We start from the raw sequence: 25,576 nt of genomic DNA, 5'->3' as shown, positions 1-25,576 counted from the left end.
TCCTCTTCCCCATGTGGTATGAGAGCACCTGTGGCAGGCTGTGGAGTTCGCTGAATAACATAACCTAGGAGTGAAGGTCAGCACTCCCAGAGACCGAGGACCTCTTCCTCTAGGCGAGCTCTGCTCTCCTGTAAGGAGTCCCACAAGGCCCGGCCCGCCCCTGACCTTGCAGCCCGCAAGATTAGTAAATGGGGAAGAGTGAGGATCCGGGTGGCCCCTGCGTGGCAGCCAGAAAGAGTCTCAACCTTCCCGGTTCGGGAAAGGGAAGCAATGCAGAAGGGGTAGGATTTCTTTCCTGATGAGATCGGTTGGGAAAGACCGCAGCCTGTGTGTGTCTTTCCCTTCGACCAAGGTGTCTCTGTTGCTCCGTAAATAAAACGTCCCACTGCCGTCTGAGAGCGCTATAAAGGCAGCGGAAGGGGCGTCCCCGGGGCATTCCGGGCGGGGCGCAAGCAGAGACAGGTGAGTTCTCCCTGAAGATGCCCACACCGCCCGGCCCGGGCTCCCCTCCCCGGGAGGCCTCGAGGGTTGCGGATGGGACTCGTGAGGGGGCACGGAGCAGGCGGACAGGGGGCAGTACAGCCTTCTTTCTGAGACTCCGAGAGCGAACAGGCGGCTCGGAAAACAGGACGAGGGGAGAGAGTTGTTCAATAAACTGAAAGTTCTGCCGCTGGGAGGGCTGCGACAGCTGCTGGAATGTGCCTGCAGCGCCCGCCTCCTGGGGACCCGCGGAGCGCGCCCTGAGGGTTCCACGCCTGGCCCGGGGGCCTGCACCTCTCCTCCAGTGCGCTCCTGGAGCTCCGTCCGGGGTCAGGTGCGGGGAGGGAGGAACTCTCAGGGTCCCTTCCAGCCTTGCACGCGCCCTTGGTCCCTGCCCTAGCCCCTTGGTTTAAGGGAGATTTCAGGACGCGGACAGCGCCCTAGCTGCCGGCGGGAGGGGACTGGTTGGAGCTTGGGAAGCCCCCAAAGCAGGGCTCACTCTCTTCAAGTTTGGGGAACCTCGCTCAGCTGGTGCAGGCCACGGGATCCAAAGGTTCTCAGGTGCCCACTTGCAGGCTGGTCGTGCGCGCGGTGGGGCGCTTGTCGCGAGCGCCGAGGGCTGCAGGACGCGGACCAGACTCGCTGTGTTCGACTGAAGTTGGCGAGGGGCCGGGCGACAGCTAACAGGTGATCCCCTTCTTTCTGTTCCTCGCTCTTCACCTCAGATAGTCCTCCCGCACCGTATCTCCTTCCTCCTCGCTGTCCTCTGGCTAGCAGGTCATGGCAGCGCCGGGCGGCAGGTCGGAGCCGCCGCAGCTCCCCGAATACAGCTGCAGTTATGTGGTATCACGGCCGGTCTACAGCGAGCTCGCTTTCCAGCAACAGCACGAGCGGCGCCTGCAGGAGCGCAAGACGCTGCGGGAGAGCCTGGCCAAGTGCTGCAGGTAGCGGCCACGCGGGCCCGCTTGGGGAGAAGCGGAGCCGGGCGTCCACGATTTGGCGTGGGGGGAGGGCGTCCCCTGCGGGCGAGCGTGGGGTGCGGGCGGCGGAGCTCCTGCGCGCCAGCTGCTTCTCCCAGAGGCCCAACTTTGGGTCTCCAGTCCTCCACGCAGCCCTTCTGGTCGGAGGGTGACTCCATCAGTCTCGGGCCCGAATTGAACTTATCTGGGAAACTCGCCTTTGGGGAGAGTGGGTACTGGGAGCCCCATCTCTCTTTTTCTTCTCTGAAGGAAACTTGGAGTGCCCCTTGGGGTATAGTGGATCCCTGTTGCCTTCATGGGAGCTCGTTTAAATGAAATGAATAGGGAAACCCAGCTCTTGACCAGGAGGAGTCCTTGAAACCCTCAAGCTAAGTAGGCGAGCTACCATTCAGTTAGAGACCAGAATGCAAGCTAGAACCTACGGGAGCGCGGCGTGTGCCAAGTACTTCACCAGCAGGCGGTGGGACCCCTACGGAGAGCCGCCCTCAGTCTCTAAACCCAAACGTGCTGTAACTAGATGTCACGAACATCAAGAAATTAGTTTCTAAAACCTTTCATTATAGAACATTTCAAATATATGCATAAGTAGACGTAATAGTATAATGAACTCCCCACCCCCACCGTTTCTACCCATCACTCAGCCTCAACAGTGATCAACTCCAAGTTAATCTTGTTTCTTATATCGACACCTACTTGCTCCCTCCACTATTATTTTTAAGCAAATCCCATATAGCATACTGTCTTTATGTATTTTACTGAGTATCTTTAAAGACTCTTAAAAAATATAACCACATTTCATGATCACACCTTAATATCTAAAAATAACTCCTTAATATCAAAAAATGAGTCATTGTTAAAATGTCCAATAGTCCCACAAATACCATAATTTTAAAAAAACAATTTATTCAAATCAGGAGTTACATAATACCACCTACTTTTGATATTTTTCTTTTATCATTGAATTTAAAAACTACTAAGTAGCAAGCTTTAAGGTATACATTCCTCATGCTAAGATTTTTGTAAAAACTAGCTCCAGGCTTGTATTGCCAAATACACTCAGTGTGTTTATTTTCTTTAAAGAAAATAATAATAATAAGGCACCTGGATTAGGAGTCTGAAAATTAATCTCCATTTAGAGACTCCACATCCATCAGTCTCAGGCTGGACCAGAAAATAGGTTTTTGTGTAGGAATATTTTCTCAGAGGATTAAAAAGGTGAGCAAGGGGTGGGACACTTAATCCTGTGTTTTCTAGAAGAATGCATTTAAAAGGATAGATACAGTTCTTGGCAAAAGCATGGTAAGCACTTCAGGGTTATTATTTTCCATGAAATTCTTATTCTTTTTCTAAATAGCTAAAAACATCAGCAGAATTCAGCTCACAGCTTTGTGATTTGCAAATTGATTGTGACTGAGATTGGATTGAAAACCCAGTTTTCTTGCTTTTTGACAGTTGTTCAAGAAAGAGAGCCTTTGGTGTGCTAAAGACTCTCCTGCCCATCTTGGAGTGGCTGCCCAAATACCGAGTCAAGGAATGGCTGCTTAGTGACATAGTTTCGGGAGTTAGTACTGGGCTAGTGGCCACGCTGCAAGGTAAGATGTTGGTGGATTGAGAGTTCTGGTCTCCAGAAGGAGTTTAACACTTCTCCCCAGCTACCGTAGGTCTGTGACAGATGTTTGCTTACCCTTCAAGGCCTTTATCTTTCCTGTAGAGCCCCTTAGTGGAGAGAGTCACCTCTTTTCTCCTCTTCCCTAGAGTTCTCTTCCTGGGAAACTGCAGCCACACTGGGTACAGAGCTCCAATTTAGAGGCATATATTAGGCAGTGGCTTCTCAATTTTTATTGACCACAATTCACAGTAAGAAATGTGTAAAGAGTTTCAAGTCAAGGTTAAAAAAAAAAAAAGAAATATGTGTTACATCATGATATGTACATGTATATCTAAAGTTCCTGTAAAATACTTATTACAATATGCTAATTTTTCACTTAGTTCTGTTATGCTTAGGTTTTTAAAATGATGATTGAAGCACATTATTTTATATCCACACATGGATTTTTTTCATTTGTTTGTTTTGTTTTGTTTTGCTTTATAGAGACAGAGTCTTGCTCTGTCACCCAGGCTGGTGTGCAATGGTGCAATCTTGGCTCATTTGCAACCTTGGCCTGTCGGGTTCAAGTGATTCTCATGCCTCAGCCTTCTGAGTAGCTGGGACTACAGACATATGCCACCATGTCCAGCTAATTTTCGTGTTTTTAGTAGAGACGGGGTTTCACCATGTTGGCCAGGGTGGTCTGGAACTCCTAACCTCAAGTGATCCTCCCGCCTTGGTATCCCAAAGTACTGAGATTACAGGTGTGAGCTACCATGTTCAGCCTCCCAAACATGGATCTTGAGGTGCAGTTTGAAACTGGCTTAAGGAAAAATAAAGGAAGCTTCCTAGCCTGGACTCCACACGAATGTTTTGTCTGCCTCTCATCCTTTTTTAAAAAAAAAATCATCCTCTTATTTTAGTCTGTGGGAAAATGTGCCAACGTAGGTGGTTATTTATTGTTTTATAAACTGAGTTCATACCATAATATTCCCATAAGCATCTTAGAAATCTGGTGTATAGTCAGTGCCTAGCAGTATGGCATTCTCATCTGTCCCCCATCCCCACCATTTCGTTTCTGCCCCACCCCCAACACCCTGACCAATTTCCCAAAGACCCTGAATCATGAAAACAGGAATGTTATTATTTATTATAATTTGTGAAACACCTAATATGTTCCAGGCGTTAGATATGCTGACATGAATAAGATGCATCCTCTGCTTCCAAGGAACTCATAGTCCAATGGAGAAAGAGATAATTCAATGTGATAAAGGTCTCCGGCAGGGGAGTGCAAATTACTTGCTAAGGGAGTGCAAATGAGGGTCGCTCAAAGCGGTCTTAGGGGATCTTGAATGGCTTCCTGGAAGTTGAATGTCAAAACTGAGTTTCCCTGATGGCTAAGTCTGAGTTTGCCAAGTGATGGGAAGTAGGGTGAGTTAGGGATGGCTTGAAAATAGACTATTTCAGAAGCTAGTAATGAATGTTGAGCAATATCGTGAGCTAAAATTTGGCTATGGAGCTTTCAAGATTGCTCAAATCAGGCCAGGTAGATGCCCTCAGAGAAGGAGGATGGCCTATGAACCCAGGGTGGAGCCTCAGCCTGATCAAGCATGTTCTTAATCACAAAGGTGGATGGGAGAGAGACTAGGATGGGCTGTGCGGTTCATAAGTTAGACAACGCCAAGTATTCTACACTGTGCTCTAAGGGCTGTGACATGGCGACACCCTGTGACTCCTGGGGGACAGGAACCATGCCTAATTCATGTTTGTTCAGCAGGTGCCTAGCACAGAGACAGGCACGTAGGAGATGTTATATTTAGTGAAAAAGATTGAATTGCATTCCTGATAATGAATCCTCTTTACATATGAAAAATGATGTTTCATGCTCCATGTCTCCCCAGTTTTCATAGGCAAGTATCTTATAAGAATTCATTTTGTTTATAAGCATGAGACACTATGCTAAGTAAGAATGTTGCCAGTTATCTCATTTAATCCTCATAACAATCCTGCTAGGTAGGTCTATTATTATTTCATTTTCAGTAGGTGAGAAATCTATTAAATCTTGCCCAGGGTCATGAAGCTGATAAGTGGTACAGCTGGGATTTTAATCCGGTGTCTATTGTGTAGTTCCTTACTTTATGGGTAACATGTTTTTCTAGAAACATTATCTCTATAAAGTTATCTGCATAAGGTGAATTTCTGGGAGGTTAATCTGGCTTACTTATACATTCATTTATCATTCATTCACTTAATAAATATTTATAAACGAATTCTGTAGGCCAGGTATCCAGTCATGTGGATTCAGTGGTTCATTAACAGGCACAGGTGCTGACCTCATGGAGCTTTGTAAAATTATTTTGAGGGGTAGGGATGGGAATTAAATAAGTAGATAAATACGAAAATAATTATAGATTGCAATATCTATTGTGGTGGATTAAATATACTGTAATAGGGATTCATTTGAAAGGTCAATCTTTATTTTTATATTTTTTTGAGATAGGGTCTTGCCCTGTTGCCCAGGCTGGAGTGCAGTGGTGAGATCACAGCAGCCTTGGCCTCCTAGGCCCAGGCGATCCTCCATCTCAGCCTCCCCAGTAGCTGGAATTACAGGCATGTGCCACCATGCTTGGCTAATTTTTGTATTTTTTGTAGAGACAGGGTTTCACCATGTTGCCCAGGCTGGTCTGGAACTCCTAGGCTCAAGTGATCTGCCTGCCTCAGCCTCCCAAACTGCTGGGATTACAGGTGTGAGCCCTTGCACCTAGCCAGGAAGGGAGGTCTATTTTAGACACAATGATCAAGGAAGACCTTACTGAGAAGGTGAAATTTAGTCAAAGACAAGAGAATGAGAAGAAGACAGCCATGTGATAAGCAGAAAAAAGAGTGTAGCAGGTAAAGGTGCAAAGGCCCTGAGGCCAGAAAACTTAGTATTTTCCAGGGAGGAAGAGGAAGAATTGTAGTGTGGGTGAGTGCCTCTTTAAATATTGTGCCCTAGGCACCTCATTTGCCTCATCTATTCCTGGCCCTGTGGGGATATTGCTGTGAATTAAAGGGAGAATAGGTGTGTCAGCTTGAACCGGATGAGGCAGGCTATGAAGAGAGCTGCAAGATCTGGAATATATTGTGCAGTAAGAATTCACTGATGCATACTGATGAGTGTGGATGAAAATCACAGATGCCTCCAACGTTGTTGGCTTGAGCAACCGGGTAGATCATTACATCATTTATCTAAATGGCAAAGACAGGCTGAGGAGCAGGTTTGGGATAGGAAATCAAGTTTCCTTTTGGATATGCTAAGTTTGAGATGCAGGGGTGAGACCTCCAAGTGGAGATGCCACATAGAGAAGTGGGAGCTACTGCAAGTGTGAAGGTCAGAGGGGAGGTCTAGGCTAGACATAAAAATCAGGAAAGCATCGCTAAAGAGGTGATATTTACAAGAGTGGGAATGCCTGTGATTACCTAGGAAGAAAGGGCAGGTGTAGAAGAAAAGAGAGTCAGAGTACTTAGAGGTTAGGAAGGCAAGGAGAGGGGCAGCCAAGAACCTGAGAAAGCTGGGCTCAGGAAGTTGAAGACAAAGAACAACCAAAGGAATGTGGAATCAAAAGCCAAAAGAGAAGGTTTAAAAAAAAAAAAAAAAAAAAGCATAGAGGGGACGAGAGTGTGGAATATGCCTGAGGGGTGGGGTATGATGGATTACAGACTGCTTTTAGGAAGTTTTGCCATGAATCAGAGGGAGATAAGAGATAAAGACAGAGTGAAGGGAGAATTTGTTTTTCTCAGTATGGGAGATACTAGAACATATTTGTGAACCGATAGGAATGACCTAGTAGAAAGAGATCTGTGGTGCAAGAAGTACAGGAGAAATAACTAGAAGCAAAGTAGCAAAAAGGGGCAAGTGTGGAGGGGTTTGAGAACAGAATTAGGAGAATTACTCCTTAAAGGCAGGAGACATTTCTTCCATTTTCAAAGGAAGATAGCCCAAATGGTGCAGATGAAGACAGGTTTGAAATTTTGATGAAAAGCAACTTGGGAGCATCTCATGGATTCTGTGTTTTCGATTAAAAACAGAATATGTCTCTTAACTTTGAGTCTGGTGGAGAAGGGTTTGGGCAGATCGAGGTAAGTAGGGGAGGTTTGAACAGTTGTCTCAAAGAAAGGAAAGGCACACCCCCTGAGGAAATGTAATTGGGTCCCCAGGCAGTGTTGAGTGCCCATCTGGCACTTGTGGTCACACATTTTACATGAAATTGGATAGCTCAGATGTAGATGCCTTCAGTTTAGTTTACCTAGCTGCTTGAAGGCTGTCATGGAAAAGGTGGATGTTTGAGGTCAGCCAAATTGGGGTTTTGCCAGACAAGAAAAGGAAGGAAGGAGAGAGTGAAAAAAGGGAGTTAAGAATATTTGCAAAATTCCATGGCATCTATGTGGGCAAAGGTGGAAGTGAAGACAGGAAGGTGCGGAGGATAGGGAGACAGTGGATCGGTTAATTGATTAGAAGCCTCATGAGCACAAATAAATGTTGCAATAAGGATTCTGCGGTAGGTGAGCTGGAAGGCTTGGTGGCTATAGCTTGAGAGAGGCTCAAAATTCAGATTTTGGAGGTGGTGGTGTGGTTTCCAGTGATGACAATGTCCATGATGTAACCACTGGCTGAGCAGCTGAGTAGTAGAACAACTCCGAGAAGACCAGCTCAGGTTACTGGGAAGCCAGGAGGTTGCTAAGGATGATGGGATCTTTCTGATTTTTGTTATTAAAAAAATTCCCATCAGACAGCAAAAGATCGATGCAACCCTTGTAGGGCTATCTTTATTCACAGCTTTAAGGAGTCTGCTGTCTGCTTTCTCCTTTTGACTTTTATTTCTTTGTTTGTGTAAGCAACAGAAATTTATTTCTGCAACATGAAGGTGCCTGCAGATTCAGTTTCTGGTGACAGCCTCTCTCCTTGCTGCATCCTCACATGGTAGAAGGCTTTACCTTTAGATGAAATTTAAATTTAATATAAATTTCAACTGTTTATTAGCACCTGCTTCATCAGTATATGTCACCATCCTATACATCATAACTACCAACACAGAGATTCTATCATTTAAATCAATGACTCAGATTTCTTTTAATTTTTTTTTTTTTTTTTTTCAGACAGAGTCTCTCTGGCACGCAGGCTGGAGTGTAGTGGTATAATCTTGGCTCACTGCAACCACCGCCTCCTGGATTCAAGATATTCTTGTGCCTGAGCCTCCCGAGTAGCTGTAATTACAGGCGTGTACCGCCCCACCCCCAGCTACTTTTTGTATTTTTAGTAGAGATGAGGTTTCACCATGTTGGCCAGGCTGGTCTCGAACTCCTGGCTTCAGTGATCTACCCACCTCAGCCTCCCAAAATGCTAGGATTACAGGCATGAGCCACCACACCTGGCTCCAGATTTCGTTACAAATTGTATAATTTTAAAACTGTTGTACCAAGTTTCTTTATAATTAAGATGATTACAATATATTTGAGTAGTAGTAGTCCCTCAATGGGACACTCTATATGAAAACTAAAAAGTTCCCCTTTTCCAGGCATATTAAGAACTGCAGAGCCCAGTTTAGGGAAATGGAAGTTTGAGAAGGACTTGAAAACTGTCCACATGAAATAGAGAAGTTGTGCTTTCATCCCCTGCTCCTTCTTTTCTTGTCTTCCTTCTGTGGAGTCACCTTCCTATTCTATTCCATGCTCTTGGGACTACTGACTATTGCAATTCCTGTTTGTAATTTATATATTAAAACAATTGCACTAATAGATATATTTTTCTAGAATACAAACTCCACAAGGGCATAGACTCTGTTTTAACAGTGTCTGACACATGGTAGGTGCATAATCAATTGTTGTTGAATGAATGAATGCTCATTGTAGAAAACTAGAAAATACACATAAGGAACATGAAAAAACACCTCCACCACAAACTAGAAGTCTCCTCTGATCCTACCATACAGATAACCCATCAATATTTTAGTAAATATCTTTCTAGACACATAAATACATATCTATATAAAAGTATAATGAAATGTCTGGAAATAATAAGCACCAAATTCAGGATAATTGTTGCCTTCTGAGGGTGGAGGGAGGAAAGAGGATGTGATTGAGGAAGAATATACTGAGAGTTTCCACTGCATTGGCAGTAATTTATTTCTTAAGCTAGATGATGAATACATGAAAGTTTATTGTATTATTCATTGGGTATTGTGTTTCTTGTATATCTGAATTACTTCGTATTACATTCAAAATACCTCCAGATTTTTTTTTCTTGTTTTTGAGATGGAGTCTTGCTCTGTTGCCCAGACTGGAGTGCAGTGGCGTGATCTTGGCTTACTGCAACCTCTGCTTCCTGGGTTCAAGGAATTCTCTGCCTTACCCTCCTGAGTAGCTGGGATTACAGGTGCCCATCACTATACCTGGCTAATTTTTGTATTTTCAGTAGAGACAGGGTTTCACCATCTTGGCCAGGGTGGTCTTGAGCTCGTGACCTCGTGATGCACCCACCTCGGCCTCCCAAAGTGCTGGGATTATAGGTGTGACCCACCGCGCCCCGCCCCTCCAGATTTTTTAATGCATACACTTCCACAGGCTGGAGTGGGAGTGTATTTTTTACAAAAGCAGGAGCGTACATACCTATCAGTTTTGAATCTTGATTTTACTCACTTTTTTCCTTTTTACTTCATATCTCTCCATGTTAGTGAATGTACTTCTGAGCATCACATCAATTTTATTTCATAGAATTACGGAGTATGAAGCATAACTTAGTTAACCACTTCCCCGCTTGGGGACATTCCTCTGATAAGTAATATTGAGTGTGTGGGGGCCAGCATATTCAGGCTGTTGCCATTTTTAATAAACTACTATAAACATAATTCCTTATTAATGACTCAAGGGTCAAAAGGCTTGATTTTCTCTCATTGTGAGTGAGTGAAGGGTGAGGAGGTAAAACGGAGTAAGATATGCTGACTGTCTAAGTATTTAACCAAGGAAAAGAATGTCATTATCCTCTTCTAACCCTCATGTAAACTAGAATGTTGATTTCTCTATAGCCAGAAATTCATGGGTCTGGGGGCTGCTGGCATTGCCTAGTGGAGGCGTTGGTCAACTTCATTAGGGTAGCGTTGTCTTGTCTGCTGCTGTGTATAATTATCATATTTTTTTCTTTAGATCTAACTTTTCTTCCCCCACCAAGAAAGGAGAAAGGGCAGGGTAACAATGACTGTGTCCCTCAGAACGCAGAGAAACACTGAGCTCAGACACAACTGCCTCTGTGCAAAACTGGTCTGAGCCTTTGGACTGAATCGACCAATTTTTTTTTCCTTTTTTAGACACAAGGTCTTGCTGTGTTGCCCAGGCTGGAGTGCAGTGGCACGATCATAGCTCACTGTAATCTCAAATCCTGGGCTCAAGCAATCCTCCCACCTCAGCCTCCTTAATAACTAGGTCTAGAGGCATGAACCAGTATGCCGGGCTCATTCATTTTATTGTAGAGATGGAGTCTTGCTATGTTTTCCAGGCTGGTCTCAAACTCCTGGGCTCAACTGATGCTCCTGCCTATGGCTTCCCAAAGCACTGGGATTATAGGTGTGGAACACCGGGCTTGACCAAGTTTTTAATCAACAATGGACTTGATTGTTTTTTTCCTACTGATCTGATTAGTGGATGACTGAATTACTGATCAATTGAGTCAATTCATCTGAGCAGGTGATGTTTGTAGATGCAATCATTGTTCCAGGTGATTTGGATCCTGTTCTGCATCCTAGCATAGCAAGTCTGTATGCAAAATAAGGAGACCAACTCAGAACAGGCTGATCTGTTGAAACTGTAAATTGAGAGTATCTGTGTAAAGGCCCTTCTTTGTGCAGTAGAAAGACAGATGCTCCTCTGCTTATCATGAGTTTTGTCCTAATAAACCCATTGCAAGTTGAACATATTTTAAGTCAAAAATGCACTTAATACACCTAACCTATGGAACATCATCGCTTAGGCTATCTTACCTGAAATGTGCTCAGAACACTTATAATAACCTACAGTTGGGCAAAATAATCTAACACAAGCCTATTTTATAATAAAATACTGAATATCTCATGTAATTTACTGGGTAATGTACTGAAAGTGAAAAAGAGAATAGTTGTATGGTTACTTAAAGTATGGCTTCTACTGAATGCATATTGCTTTTGCACCATCATAAAGTCAAAGTCATAAGTGGAACCATTGTAAGTTGAGGACTTTCTGCATACCTTAACTTTGGTTTGTGAATGTAATCACTTTGGATGTGCTTGCAGGGATGGCATATGCCCTACTAGCTGCAGTTCCTGTTGGATATGGTCTCTACTCTGCTTTTTTCCCTATCCTGACATACTTTATCTTTGGAACATCAAGACATATCTCAGTTGGTAATTATAAGCATATTTTACAATTATATTTGCTCATGCTTAAAGTGTTTTGGCTATATTAAGTGCATTATGCCTCTATTATGTTGGAGCAAAAGTAATTGTGGTTTTCACCGTTATACTTTTAATTGTGAAAACCACAATTACATTTGCACCAACCTAATATATCTTTGTTAATGTTCTCAGGGAAATGGGATTTCAGTGTTTTGCCTACTTTTTCTATTCAATGATGTTAGGTAACTTTTTTTAATGAAGAGGAAAGATTGAAAAACTGAAAATGACAGCCTACCTTAACATTTTAGCATGTTTTGGGTTTTAAAAACGTGATCAATTTGACTCCATTTTTGGAGTCAAAATGACAGGGTAAAAATGACACAAGGTCTTTGAACCTACCATTTTACTGGATTAACTTAGAAATTACTAAGTATGTTCATCAAATACATATTCATGATTTAATTGAAGAGCATACTTATTTTAAATCACTAATATTAGAAGACTGGCAAAATCTTACCAAAACAGTTTAGAAGCTAAGCTTGGCCTTCTTTCTTGGTATGGTTTATAATAAGTTTTCCTGCTCTTCCTAAAATTTGAATTCTCATTTGTTAGAATGTCCTAGTAAATGAGTGTTTTAATGCTATTTTGTGACTTTGACATTTATACTAGAGAAAATTTTGCTCCTACATCCATCTGCTGGCTAGACATGTCTACCTCAATGATCCTCTTGAAATAAATGCAACCATCTACTTTATCCCCAACCCATGTTTTTGTCCTTAGTTGTATTTCCTGAGAATGAGATCAGAAAGAGGTTACTGATTGAAAGAACTTCCTCACCTTGGAGAATCAATTAGTGTTGAATGCTTGGATGAGGAACATGGAAGCTGATTTTTCTCTTTGGTATTCTATACATTGAGATATTCCAGGTGATTGGGGCTGGGTTTTGGGACCTCAGAACCATAAAGGCTTCCATGATGAAAGAGTAGAATCATCATCATCATCATGGACAAAAATAACAGTAGTAAACTGAGCAGTTGCTGGAAAAAAATAATATTTTTTTAAAATATAAAATCTTACAGATTGACATTTGATATGAAAAAATGTTTTGTCTTACTAAAAGAGAAACTTCATACTCCTTTGCTATTTTTTTTAATCCTAACTTGGACCCTGTGATATTGATCAAGATACTCAGATCCACAGAGATTAGGACATTGGACACTTAGGAAATTAATGAGATTATATGAAACAAAGGTTGAGTGGAATAAGTAAACACTCAATGTATGTGCCACCTTTGCCAGAAAGCCTTTCCTGACAACTCTCATCCCCGTCCCCACGACCCATACACATGAGGATCACACATAGACAGGTTAGACAACCTTTTGATATACTCACAAAGCATCCTGAATGTTGTATCATAATAATCTATCTACATGTCTCTCTCGCCTGTTTCTGGGTCGTGAATGCCTCAAGATATCTGCTTTTTTAGTTTCTTGTTGTTGTTGTTGTTGAGACAGGATCTGGCTCTGTCACCTAGGCTGAAGTGTGGTGGCGTGATCTCAGCTCACTGCAGCCTCCACCTCCCCAGCTCAAGCAATCCCCACACCTCAGCCTCCCAAGTAGTTGAGACCATAGGCGCGCACCACCAGCTAATTTTTGTCTTATTTTGGTAGAGATGGGGTTTTACTATGTTGCTTAGGCTGGTCTGGAACTCCCGGGCTCAAGCAATCTTCCCACCTCAGTCTCCCAAAGTGCTAGGATTACAGATGTGAGTCACTGGGTCCGACTTAGCTTCTTTCATGAACAAACAATATTTTCCTAGTCACAGCTAAATCTTTTATACATCTTTTAAATCCTATGTAGACACATTGAACATTTGTGATTAATAACTGATTAATTGTTAGAGACTTTTCTTTCCCCAGGACCTTTTCCAGTGGTGAGTTTAATGGTGGGATCTGTTGTTCTGCGCATGGCCCCCGACGAACACTTTCTCGTATCCAGCAGCAATGGAACTGTGTTAAATACTACCATGATAGACACTGCAACTAGAGATACAGCTAGAGTCCTGATTGCCAGTGCCCTGACTCTGCTGGTTGGAATCATACAGGTAATGAACTTACAAGTAAAATATAGATTGGTGTAATTTTTATTTGAAGTTAACTTTAAAGCATATAGACTTAAAGATTCTTCTAAAAACAAAACAAAGTAATTTTCTGGAACCCAAAATTATTTTATAAATTACGTTGTTTTAGGTCAGATGCTAAAATAGTCAGCAAGACTCCACTTATTAAGACTCACTTATAATCAAAGTCAGAGACAGAAAAAAGCACAGAAGAACATGTGTGATTCAATTGAGGATGAGAGAAGGGAAGTATATGGGAATCCATAAATGAGAAACAAGTGTTCTGGTGAGCAGAGACACAGGACTGAAAGCCATAGAAATAAGCTATGGATTTTTGCTTTTCTGAGTACATGTATAGAAATACTTCAAGGTTTTTATTATGCATCGTTTTCAAAGTTTAGAGTGGTGGAGGTAGGGGAGTGATAAAGCATTAAGAAATTCATACTTTTTTCCTACAAGTATTTTTGTGCTATAGGTAGGCTACTAGTGTTTTCATTGGTATTAAGCTTGATTTAATATTTCCAGAGAGTTGGTTTCTATCTCAGGCAAACGTTTAATTTTTCTTTCCTTTTTCTTATCCTAGTTGATATTTGGAGGCTTGCAGATTGGATTCATAGTGAGGTACTTGGCAGATCCTTTGGTTGGTGGCTTCACAACAGCTGCTGCCTTCCAAGTGCTGGTCTCACAGCTAAAGATTGTCCTCAATGTTTCAACCAAAAACTATAATGGAGTTCTCTCCATTATCTATGTAAGTGTTGCTTCTTGCTCCAGGCATGGGTCACTGTTCATTCCAGAAACAACTGTATTCATTCTCTCTTTGAGTCTGGGCTGGGCGTGGTAGCTTGCACCTGTAATCCCAGCACTTTGGAAGGCTGAGGTGGGCAGATCACTTGAGTCCAGGAGTTTGAGACCAGCCTGGGCAATATGGTGAGACGTCATCTCTAAAGAAAAAAAAAAAAAAAAAAAAATCCCCAAATCCAAAAATTTGCTGGGTGTAGTGGTGTACACTTGTAGTCTCAGCTACTTGGGAGGTTGAGGTGGGAAGATCTCCTGAGCCCCGGAGGTTGAGGCTGCAGTGATTTGTGATTGCCCCACTGCACTCTACCCTGGGTAACAGAGCAAGAACCTGTTTCAAACAAAACCAAAACCAAAACAAAACAAAACTTGAATCTGGAGACCCCACATTTCTCTATGAATACTTTGGGAGCCATTGAAAACATTTGGTTGCTTCTCTAGAAATACTATTGTACTTAAAAACATTAATGAAAAGAAAGTGGTCTAATGAATTAAAGGCTGCTCTGGAATATAACAGACTTGATTTCTAGCCTCAGCTTTGTCTCTAACAGGTAAGTGACCCTGGACACATCATGTAGGGTTAGGGTGCTAATTGAAAGCTCAGGTTTAAAACTGGATGGACCTTGATTCAAATTCTGGCTCTACTGTCTACTAGCCATGTGAGCAAATCACCATGCCTCAGTTTCCTTTTCTGCAAAATTGAGTTAGTAATAGTATATACCTCATTGGATTGTTAAATAAGAATAGATAAGCACTTGGCCCAGGGGCTGGTACATAACAAGTACTCTAAATAAAGGAGTTATTTGAAATGATTATTTCAAGGCATCTTTTTTATTGGCGAAATGAAATGATTGGAGATGTATCTCTAAAAGCTTTTTCTAACCATGAGAGTCCGTAAAATGCATAATGTAAACGTCTCAACAATTATAGATGAAAAGGAACATTAAATTCAGAGATGATTCACCATGCAAAAGAAATGCAAAAGCAGGATGTAGATCACACTAATTAGATTTGAAAAAGGTTTTGGATCTAAAAATGTGTTCTATATAAAGCATGTTATTGATGCTTGAAAAATGGTGATAATAGTAACATGATGTCATCCTAGCTTGGGGGAATGATATCATACAAAAACAATGTGCCAACATTAAGAATGGAGTTTGAGTCTTTAAAGTCCCACCTATTGGCTTCTAAAACAATGTAAGGCCATGTACACATATCTAAGAATTGGTGAGGTTGTCAGGAATTGCTCAATTTCATAACAGTGCCATAATCCCATACTATTACACTCCATCCATTCAACAAATATTACCAAGTGCTTACTACAGGCCAGGTACCACTCTAAGCAATGAGAATAGACACAGGAGGCAGAATCACATAGTGATGAAGATCATGAGGCCAGATGTGGTGACTCATGCCTGTGATTCCAGCAGTTTGGGAGGCTGACACATGTGGATCACTTGAGCCCATGAGTTGGAGATCAGCTTGGGCAGCATGACAAAACTTTGTCCCTACTAAAAATACAAAAAAATTAGCCATGCATGGTGGCACGCACCTGTAGTCCCAGCTACTTGAGAGGCTGAGGTGAGAGGATCACCTGAGCTCAGGAAGTTGAGACTGCAGTGAGCCGAGATCATGCCACTGCCTTCCAGCCTGGGTGATGGGAGTGAGACCCCGTCTCAAACAACAATAACAGCAACAACAAACAAAAAACCAAAAATAAACAAAAAAGATCACGGACTTTGAACTTCAACAGACTTGAGTTGGCATCTTGGTTCTCCACCCACTACCTGTGATATTTATACTCAACTTCCCTAAGCCTCAGTGTCCTCAATTGTAAAATGGGAGTCGTAATAGTAACTACCTCTTAGAGCTGTGAGGATTGAGAAAGAAAATATGTGCAAGGCACTTAGCACAATATCTGGCACATAGTAAGAAATGAGTTTATTATTATTATTATCACAGATGAATAGACCCCATGAAGTTCGCCGTTCATTTCCTCGGGACCCAGCCTATTAGAAGACATTAGCAAAAGTTTTTGATTCAGCATTATATGGGTCATTCTTGATATATTTTTCCTGTCAAATCCTCAGTTTTCTATTTAAAATTTTTTTTTTTTTTTTTTTTTTTGAAACAGGGTCTTGCCCCATTGCCTGGGCTAGAGTACAGTAGCACAGTCATAGCTCACTGCAACCTCCATCTCCCTGTGTCAAGCAATTCTTCCACTCAGCCTCCGGAGTAGCTGGAACTACAGGAATGCACTACCACACCTGGCTAATTTTCTTTTTCTTTATTGAATTTTAGTAGAGGCAATATCTCGCTATGTTGCCCAGGTTAGTCTCGAACTCCTGAGCTCAAGTGATCCTCTCACCTTGGCCTCCCAAAGTTCCAGGATTACAGGAGTGAGCCACCATGTACAGCCCATATTTTAAAATTAAAATTAAAAATTTTAAGATTTTATTTTGGTAGAGACAGGGGTTTTGCAATGTCACCCAGGCTGGTCTTGAACCCCTGGCCTCAAGCAATCCTCTTACTGCAGCTTCCTAATGTGTTGGGATTATAGGTGTGAGCCACTGCACCTGGCCAATCCTTAGTTCTTTTTGAGACCTCTGACTGCCTTATTTGGACAGGCTCTGTAACTTTTGCAGCCCCTGGCACATCTTGCTTTTTACTTACTTTTACATTTTCTTCATCAAATGTTCATTCATTTATTCCTTCATTCTCATTCATTCAGTTTATCTATTCAATACACATATATTTAATACTTACCATGTGCCAGGCACTGTTCACTCCCTATACAAACCCAGTGACTCCTTAACCTACCAAGACATCTCTTACTGAGTATACTCACCTCATTAGGCAAACATTGCTAGGCCTTCATCTACACAGATCACAGAAGGTCCAAACTAATCGTTGACCTGGGTCCATGGCCATTGTAGGACCCTTGCAGAACAGGAGAAATAGTTCTTCTGCTCTCATAGGATTATGTTTAAGAAGAAACTTTCTGCAAATGATTTCACTTTGACAGGGACAAAAGTGACCATGAAACACTAGACCAAGATCAAAAATAGTTTTTAAACCAAGTGCAGTCATTATGTAACTTATTTCCTGTTGAATATTTTTATTGAAGTCTCAGTTTAGCATACAGCATAGAATTTTGCAAGAAACTCCTTACAGGCCAGCCAAGTTGGAGAAGGTATTTCAATCATCCCTATGTGGTGGTGAATATAAGTTTACTCTTCTGAAAAAAAAAAAAAAAAAGATTCAGCACGTCTGAAAATGATTGCATAGGGCTGAGTGAGCGGCTTAGTCCCTGAACACAGAATTTTGCTTATGATATTACCATTGCAATTATACATGAAAGAATCCTTCAATAAATGCAGAGTAGTAGAGGACTCTCCCAGAAAAGACTGTAAGATTGTTGTAAAATACTTTACCTGAAATGTTAACTAATCTTTGTTCTAAGGTTGCACTTTGGTTTGTCCTGCCCTCTCCCCCAAAGAGGCACTGACAACTAGAAATAACGAATGAAAAGAAATAGAGGAGGAAATATTAGGAGAAAAAGAAATAAGTTAATTTACAAATGCCAGAGATACTGGATGTATGAGGTAGAAGGGAGAATGACAGGGTATTGGCAGCAATTTAGAATTAGTTAATATCCTTGATACTACTATGCAGCTACTCAGTTATCTAAGTAAATCCCAGTCCACGTAGGGGTTGATTTCCCACCATTCAGTTTGAATGGTTTGTCTCAGTAGACAAGGGTGAGAGCTTTGCAAGCCACCACTAAGCTTGATTAGATTTGTTGCTTTGTACCTATTTCAGTACGTAAAATTTATACCATTATATTAAAGTAACACTTTAAGAATTGATCTATACATGTATACACAAAAGATATGGAAGGAAATGCCTGACAGCAAAAGGTGGTTGTGAAGGGTTTGTGATATTCTTGGAGATAAAATAAACAAAAATAAATTCAACTCCAATAGTAAACAGATCAATCTTCTCATACATATTATTGGGCATAATTTTTTTCTTATGGCTTCATAAACTCAGGTAATCCTGGGCAAGAACAAAGAAGTTAGCTAAATGAAATTGTCCTAAAATTGTCCAAACACAGCAGGAAATACAGTAAAATATTATCTATTACCAAAAAGTTCATTATCATAATTTGAATTATTTGGAATACTGAGCTAAAATACAGAATCACATGAGTATCCATACTATTAACATATTTATGGTATTTTAACAGTAAACTAAATTAGAAGTACTGTTCAGTGTTTTTGTAGAGTCTAATTTCTATGTTGTTAAGTATAATCTGACTATTTCAGTTTACATGGTGAGTTTTATTTCTACACAGATTAAACTTTCTATCATAGAGCTTGTCTTAAAAGATTCTGAATGATTACTTAATATGTAGGCAACTTATTTATATACTCAGATGCCTTGCATGATGCAATTGTGTAATATAAACTGATTTTGGTTTTTGAACCTCATGTTATACTTTTAATCCACCAGACATACTTTTTATTCAAAGGTCTAAGTGATTCTCATGGATTAAACTGGAATCCTGTAGTGATTATTTTTGTAAGGTAAAAATGTTTGTGTGATTTGGATAGCGATTCCAAATATTTTGTTTTTCAAGTTTCAATTTTTGCATCTTCAGTTGAAAAGTACACTTTTAATGAATAGACAATTCATCAAAATGTGATGCCTAGCTCATGAATTAATCAGGGTCATCCATCAGAAAACTGATTATGTAAAGGACCAAACCGCAATGATAACTTTCAAGCCTCTGGGGTAGGTAGGGCTGTTTGCTGCTGTGTTAAATGCCCTAAGTTCTTGTTATTGTGTCTGCTGGAGGTAGTTATCCCATTTTCTTTTTCACTCTGCTGTCCCCTGCATCATCTTGTTTCTGTCAGTGTATCTGCCTTTAGCAATTTTCAGTGACTCTGAAAAGCAGACAAAATGAATTTGTTAGTACCGGGTTTCAAGTGAGAGCAAAAGTACCCTTGGAGTGAAAGTTCAAGAGTCTTCCTACAAGTTAAATGCCCAGACTCTAGTCCAAGGGCTTGGTGGGAGGTATTCTGCTTGCATAATAACTTCTCCCCCATTCCTTTGCTCTTCTTGATTGTGTTCCAGAGAGTTGAGGTTGCTGGCAAAGTGACTCCTAGATTACTTAAGGTTCATTAAGTACTTAAAGTTCATTCAGTTCATACATAATTGTCATCAAATTATCATTATAATTATTTTAAAAGTAGTTTATCTGTGAAAATAAGTAAAATACATGTGATAAACTATAAGATGCTCCATTCTTTTATCTTCCTATAAAATATGTCTATATAAAAGCTCATTTAAAGAAAAGTTTTCTTCACTGGGAGACTGTCTCAAAGAACTGTCTCAAAGATACCCTCTTTAATAATGCCTTCTATAGGACTGAGGTTAATATGACAAAGATATTAGTGTTCTTCCCTGGGATTCTTCCTTGCTAATTTCCTTGAAAACACCCTCGATTCCCAGAAGTCTCCTATTTACAAAACAAAACTAGTTTTTCTTGAATTGATTCATCTGTCTACTTAAAGATTTTTTTTTTTTTTTGGCCAGCTGTGGTAGCTCATGCCTGTAACCCCAACACTTTGAGAGGTTGGGCAGGAGGATTTCTTAAGGCCAGGAGTTCGAGACCAGTCTGGGCAACAAAGTGAGATACCGCCCACCCACCCCCGCCCCCCACCCAGATCGCTACGAAAATAAAATGGCCTATTTATTGTAGTCTCTACAATAAAGAAAATAAATATAGATGCCTGCCTGTAGCCCCAGCTACTCTGGAGGGTGACGTGGAAGGTTGCTTGAGCTCAGGAGTTCGAGGCCACTGTACTCCAGCCTGGGCAACAGAGCTCAAAAAAAATTTTAGTGTTATCTTAGTTCAAGTTGGATACATAAAATTAAGTACCAAATTTATTTCCAAAAATTTATGCTTGGCCTGTATGTCAATTCAATAGCTTTTCTTTGCCATAAAGAATGAATCAGTCTACCTATATCCACATATGAAGTATTTTAGGATTTTTTGTTATTTTTGGTTATTATCTGTATCATTCAGGTTTAGGAAAGAACTTTACCTAAAATACTGGCTAATTGTGACAAAAGGAAGATAGAAAGAAAGAAAACACACACACATGCACACACACACACAAACCAACCAACGGATCAACTGGGAGTTTCAGGTTTATCAGCCTTTAGTTTCAATGCTATATCACCATAGTAAAAATCAGTCTACTTGATAGCACCTAGAAGCCCATTTTAAGATACAAACTTGTAAAGCTTTTCTGCAAGTAAAAGGTAATATGTTTATAATGACATGTTTTTCTTGTAAGACATCTTTATTATTATCATAAAAAATACACAGAAGCAAAAATAAGAATGTAGAAATCATCCAGTTTTTCCTTCCCAAGTAAACGATCATAAAAAACTTGGTGTATACATATATTGCAGCAATTATATGTATGTAATGGTCTCCGTATCAACCAACACATTTTTATCATTTTACTGAAACTTTTGAGTGTTGTTTGACTCTGATATCATGGTTTTTCGTGTGGGAAGATTCATATGAAAATTGGTTGTGTGTGTGTGTGTGTGTGTGTGTAGCAGCAGGAAGTATATAAAATTATTTTCTTTTTATAGACGCTGGTTGAAATTTTTCAAAATATTGGTGATACCAATCTTGCTGATTTCATTGCTGGATTACTCACCATTGTCGTCTGTATGGCAGTTAAGGAATTAAACGATCGGTTTAGACACAAAATCCCAGTCCCTATTCCTATAGAAGTAATTGTGGTAAGTAGAATATGTAGTTAGAAAGTTCAGCATTATTTTGTTGACAAGCAAGGAATTATTAAAACCAATTGAGTTTTTAACATCTTTTGTTTTATTTTAGACGATAATTGCTACTGCCATTTCATATGGAGCCAACCTGGAAAAAAATTACAATGCTGGCATTGTTAAATCCATCCCAAGGGGGTGAGTGTGGTGTTCCTCTTAGATAGTACTAATACATTAAGTCAGTAAGTCAGTCCTTTTTATTTAAATGAAACCTTTTATTACAAGCTTCATTTCACTGATGCTCCTTCAATAGTCCTATTTGTGTGTGACCTTGAAGAAACAACCATAAGACAAACAGTATGTTTGTAGATAAACATCAAGCCATTTGTTTAAAAGCAGCCCCATATGCCCTTTTTTCTTCATTTTCTTAAAACATGGCAAACATGTACAGTTAACACCAGACTCCTGATTTAAACTTATACATAACATTATAATATAATATAAATAGAATCATTTCTTAGTAACATCTATTGCACTGTGAACAATCTGCTTAAGGAATCAGGGACATCTGGCCTAAACTCTCTACCATTTAGTTTAATCAATTTTAGATAATAATTATATCCCTCCTACCTATAAGTAAATGCATTATCTTCAAGGGAAGTTTTAGAAATGTTTGGTAGTTTGGTGAATTAGAAGAGTAAAAGACCAAGGTCCTTCATTCATCTTTGTCACCTTCCAGTTTTGTGACTTGAGGAGATTCTCCTATGTAAGACAAGGATAATGAAAACAGCTGAAGCCTCAACTCATTGTAAAACACCAGTGAGATCTCTCATGAAACAAAGAGTGGACAAGATCCCCTATACCATAATTTTCTTATATGGGGTTACAAAGGAAGCCTAGATGTTTATTATATTTGTAACATTCACTCATAACATTTAAGACTAGACTTGCTGTTAATCAAGAAGTACTAGTTTTCCCTAAGACTAGAAGAGTTTGGTACCAGTGTTTCTACCAGGAAAGGGAGTGGAGGGAAGGGAAGGGCACGGAGCCACTGTTTGGTACCAGTGTTTGTTTTCCATGCTCTTAGTAGAAACTTCCTCAGGCAAGCTTATTCCCAGAGCTTATTCTACAGGGAACTGCTGTATTCCCATTTGATGAATCTTATAATTTCTTCTAATACCTGTTCCAAACTATTTGAAAAAGCACAGGCTACATGGGACTTAATTTACATGCTATCCATTATAGTGTTTCTCAAACTTACCTTTTTGTAAAAATCACATGGGATCCTTTTTCACACGGATTCCTGGTTCCCACCCGAAACCTATTGAATCAGGCTTTCCAGAGGATGGGCTCAGGAATTAATATTTTTCAAGAGTGCCTCAAGTGATTCTTGCCCTCAAGGAAACTGGAGAAACTCTTTAAGAGAGGATCAACAAATCTGATCTAACAGTTAGATGATTTCATTAGTTAGAAACAATTACAGAAAAAGATACTTTACAGATCTCTTTTGTCAGGCTTCCTAGGATGTATCAAGTTATAGGTGGTCCACAGAGCAGGCCCTGTCCCATCCATTCGTGTTCCATTAGTTGGTTTGGGGAACTCATTTCTTCTGCCCTAAATTATCCCTCCAGGTCCTCTGCAGAGCCTTCCTGTGCACTCCTCCTGAGAACAGATTTCTAGCCTCTCGCCCTTGAGTTTAATGAAGCTGAATCCTTTGACAGACCACCTGGTCAGCTTGGTCAGCTAATCTAACCTGCCTGGCCCCAGGGACTTTAAGCTCCTCCACGAGGGCAGTGACCCCATTTGTGTTGTTCAGCTCTGTCCCAGAGCACAGAGTTCATCTCACAGTAAGCTCTCAGAAAACACTCGTTGAAGGAATAAAATACCCAAGCCTATGTCATTATAAACAAGCCCCAAAAAAGGCCTTGGTTATCTGATCTCACTTGGTAGCACAGAAGCAATTCTGACAATATTAACAAACCTGAAAAGGAAAGGGTGGGGTGGAGAGATTGGAAAAGAGCAAGCAGAGTATTAAAGTGGCCCTGAGGTGAGCACAGTGAAAGGAAGAGGGACAGAGAGATTGTGATATGCCCCCTTTTGATCTCCTCCCTGCTTCAATCCTCCATTAAGGCTGCTGCTGGTAGCTCCCTTTATCCTATTGAGGGTCAGGACCATATGTTAGGATCACTCTGTCCCCAATAACAATGCCCCATTGGACAGCCAAAAACAGTGGCTCCATGCCCTTCCCTCCACTCCCTTTCCTGGTAGAAACACACAACTTTTCCTTGTCCAGTCGGCATCTAAGTGTCCCACTAGGATTCACTCATTCTCTCATCCTGGGTGCTTTCTTAACCAGCAGACACTATGAGGGCCAGTCATGTGTCTCTCTTCTCATGCAACTGGTCCTTATCTGCAACTCGTAATCTGTCCAGTTCCTTACTCATCCTGCCCTAGGCTTCTCTTTTACCTCTTCTGTTATAGTGTTGTGTGTGTGTGTGTGTGTGCGCATGTGTGTGTATGTGTAAACCCATAACAAGATTCTGTCCTCTAAATTTTAATCCCTATTCACTCTCTTGCCTCCTGTCCTTGCCAGTTCCAGAGGTCCCCTTGTAGTCATGTTTGTTACTCTCTTTTTTCTTTTCTTTAACAGAGTCTCACTCTGTCACCCAGCCTGGAATGCAGTGGCATGATCTCTGTGGGGTGTGTGTGTGTGTGTGTGTGTGTGTGTGCAAATCCATAACAAGTTTGATGACTCTGTCCTCTAAATTTTAGTCCCTATTCACTATCTTGCCTCCTGTCCTCATCAGTTCCAGAGGTCCTCTTGTTGTCGTGTTTATTACTCTTGCTTTCTTTCATTCCCTTCCTTCCCTCCCTTCCCTTCACTTCCTTTCCCTTCCCTTCCCTTTCCTTTCTTCCTTCCTTCCTTCCTCTTTCTTTCTCTCTCCTTTCTTCCTTTCTTGCTTTCTTTCTTTCTCTTCCTTTCCTGAAACAGAGTCTCACTCTGTCACCCAGCATGGTATGCAGTGGCATGGTCTCAGCTCACTGCAACCTCTGCCTCCCAGGTTCAAGTGATTCTCCTGCCTCAGCCTCCTGAGTAGCTGGGACTACAGGTGCACACTACCATGCCTGGCTAGTTTTTAGTAGAGAAGGGGTTTCACCATGTTGGCCAGGCTGGTCTCAAACTCCTGACCTCAGGTGATCCACCTGCCTCGGCCTCCCAAAGTGGTGGGATTACAGGCACTGTTACAGACCCCTTTTGTCAGGTTTCCTATCATGTATCAGGTTATAGGTGGCCCACAGAACGTGCCCTGTCCCATCAATCTGGGTTCCATTAGTTGATTTGGGGAACTCAGGCCTACTGTTGTTTTTAAAGTATGTGCTTTGCAGTTGTACTTGAAAGCGTAGCGCAGGGGCAAAGTCAACAAAACCACAGGGGTTTCCTCCTGGCTGCTTTCTGAGGGCTACTCTTCTCCTCTAGCTGGGGTGGTGGTGCATTTGCTAAGTGTTCAGACCCAGTCTGAAGTATTGTGGTATTCTGTTTGGTATTCTGTTTAGGACACTGGCCTATTTGTGGAATTTTGGGCCCTTCAGGGTTCACTTCTCCTAGTCTTCATATTTTCAGATAAGTGTGTGTTCACATGCTCACTCCCCTTGGGCTCTTGGTAGTGATGTCTTATGATCAGGCCTGACATGCTTGGCTGGGGCCAAACAGGCCCACTGAGCAAAAAATTTGGAGAGTTATGTCCACAGAAGGAGGGCAAGGGCAAGGAAAAAAGGTTTACTTACAGGTCATTATAAGATATCCAGTGGAGAAATAGGAACACTTTTACACTGTTGGTGGGATTGTAAACTAGTTCAACCATTATGGAAAACAGTATGGCGATTCCTCAAGGATCTAGAACTAGATGTACCATATGACCCAGCCATCCCATTACTGGGGATATACCCAAAGGATTATAAATCATGCTGCTATAAAGACACATGCACACGTATGTTTATTGCAGCACTATTCACAATAGCAAAGACTTGGAATCAACCCAAATGTCCATCAGTGACAGATTGGATTAAGAAAATGTGGCACATATACACCATGGAATACTATGCAGCCATAAAAAAGGATGAGTTTGCGTCCTTTGTAGGGACATGGATGCAGCTGGAAACCATCATTCTTAGCAAACTATCACAAGAACAGAAAACCAAACACCGCATGTTCTCACTCATAGGTGGGAACTGAACAACGAGATCACTTGGACTCAGGAAGGGGAACATCACACACCGGGGCCTATCATGGGGAGGGGGGAGGGGGGAGGGATTGCATTGGGAGTTATACCTGATGTAAATGACGAGTTGATGGGTGCAGCAGACCAACATGGCACAAGTATACATATGTAACAAACCTGCA

General features: G+C 41.2%; 1 protein-coding gene across 3 annotated transcripts in view; it reads left to right on the top strand.

Annotated features, from left to right (window-relative positions):
• The first annotated feature begins 413 nt into the window (after window positions 1-413).
• The window catches only part of SLC26A4 (solute carrier family 26 member 4), a 53,813-nt gene continuing 28,650 nt past the window's right edge, over window positions 414-25,576 (top strand). Inside the window, exons 1-8 of one of the 3 annotated variants that reach the window (XM_021936156.2) lie at window positions 414-462; window positions 1,206-1,424; window positions 2,913-3,052; window positions 11,346-11,456; window positions 13,367-13,551; window positions 14,150-14,314; window positions 21,037-21,189; window positions 21,290-21,372. In XM_021936156.2, the coding sequence (XP_021791848.1) occupies window positions 1,261-1,424; window positions 2,913-3,052; window positions 11,346-11,456; window positions 13,367-13,551; window positions 14,150-14,314; window positions 21,037-21,189; window positions 21,290-21,372 (1,001 nt within the window). In that variant the 5' untranslated portion in view covers window positions 414-462; window positions 1,206-1,260. Of the gene's footprint in view, window positions 463-885; window positions 1,425-2,912; window positions 3,053-11,345; window positions 11,457-13,366; window positions 13,552-14,149; window positions 14,315-21,036; window positions 21,190-21,289; window positions 21,373-25,576 lie in introns of those variants that run through there. The other 2 variants (XM_009203654.4, XM_021936157.2) reach the window with 2 other exon arrangements.

This window comes from Papio anubis, chromosome 4 (genome assembly GCF_008728515.1).
Source record: "Papio anubis isolate 15944 chromosome 4, Panubis1.0, whole genome shotgun sequence".
Classification (NCBI taxonomy): domain Eukaryota; kingdom Metazoa; phylum Chordata; class Mammalia; order Primates; family Cercopithecidae; genus Papio; species Papio anubis.
Note: the sequence above shows the minus strand (reverse complement) of the source record. Positions and strands in the feature narration are given on the sequence as shown.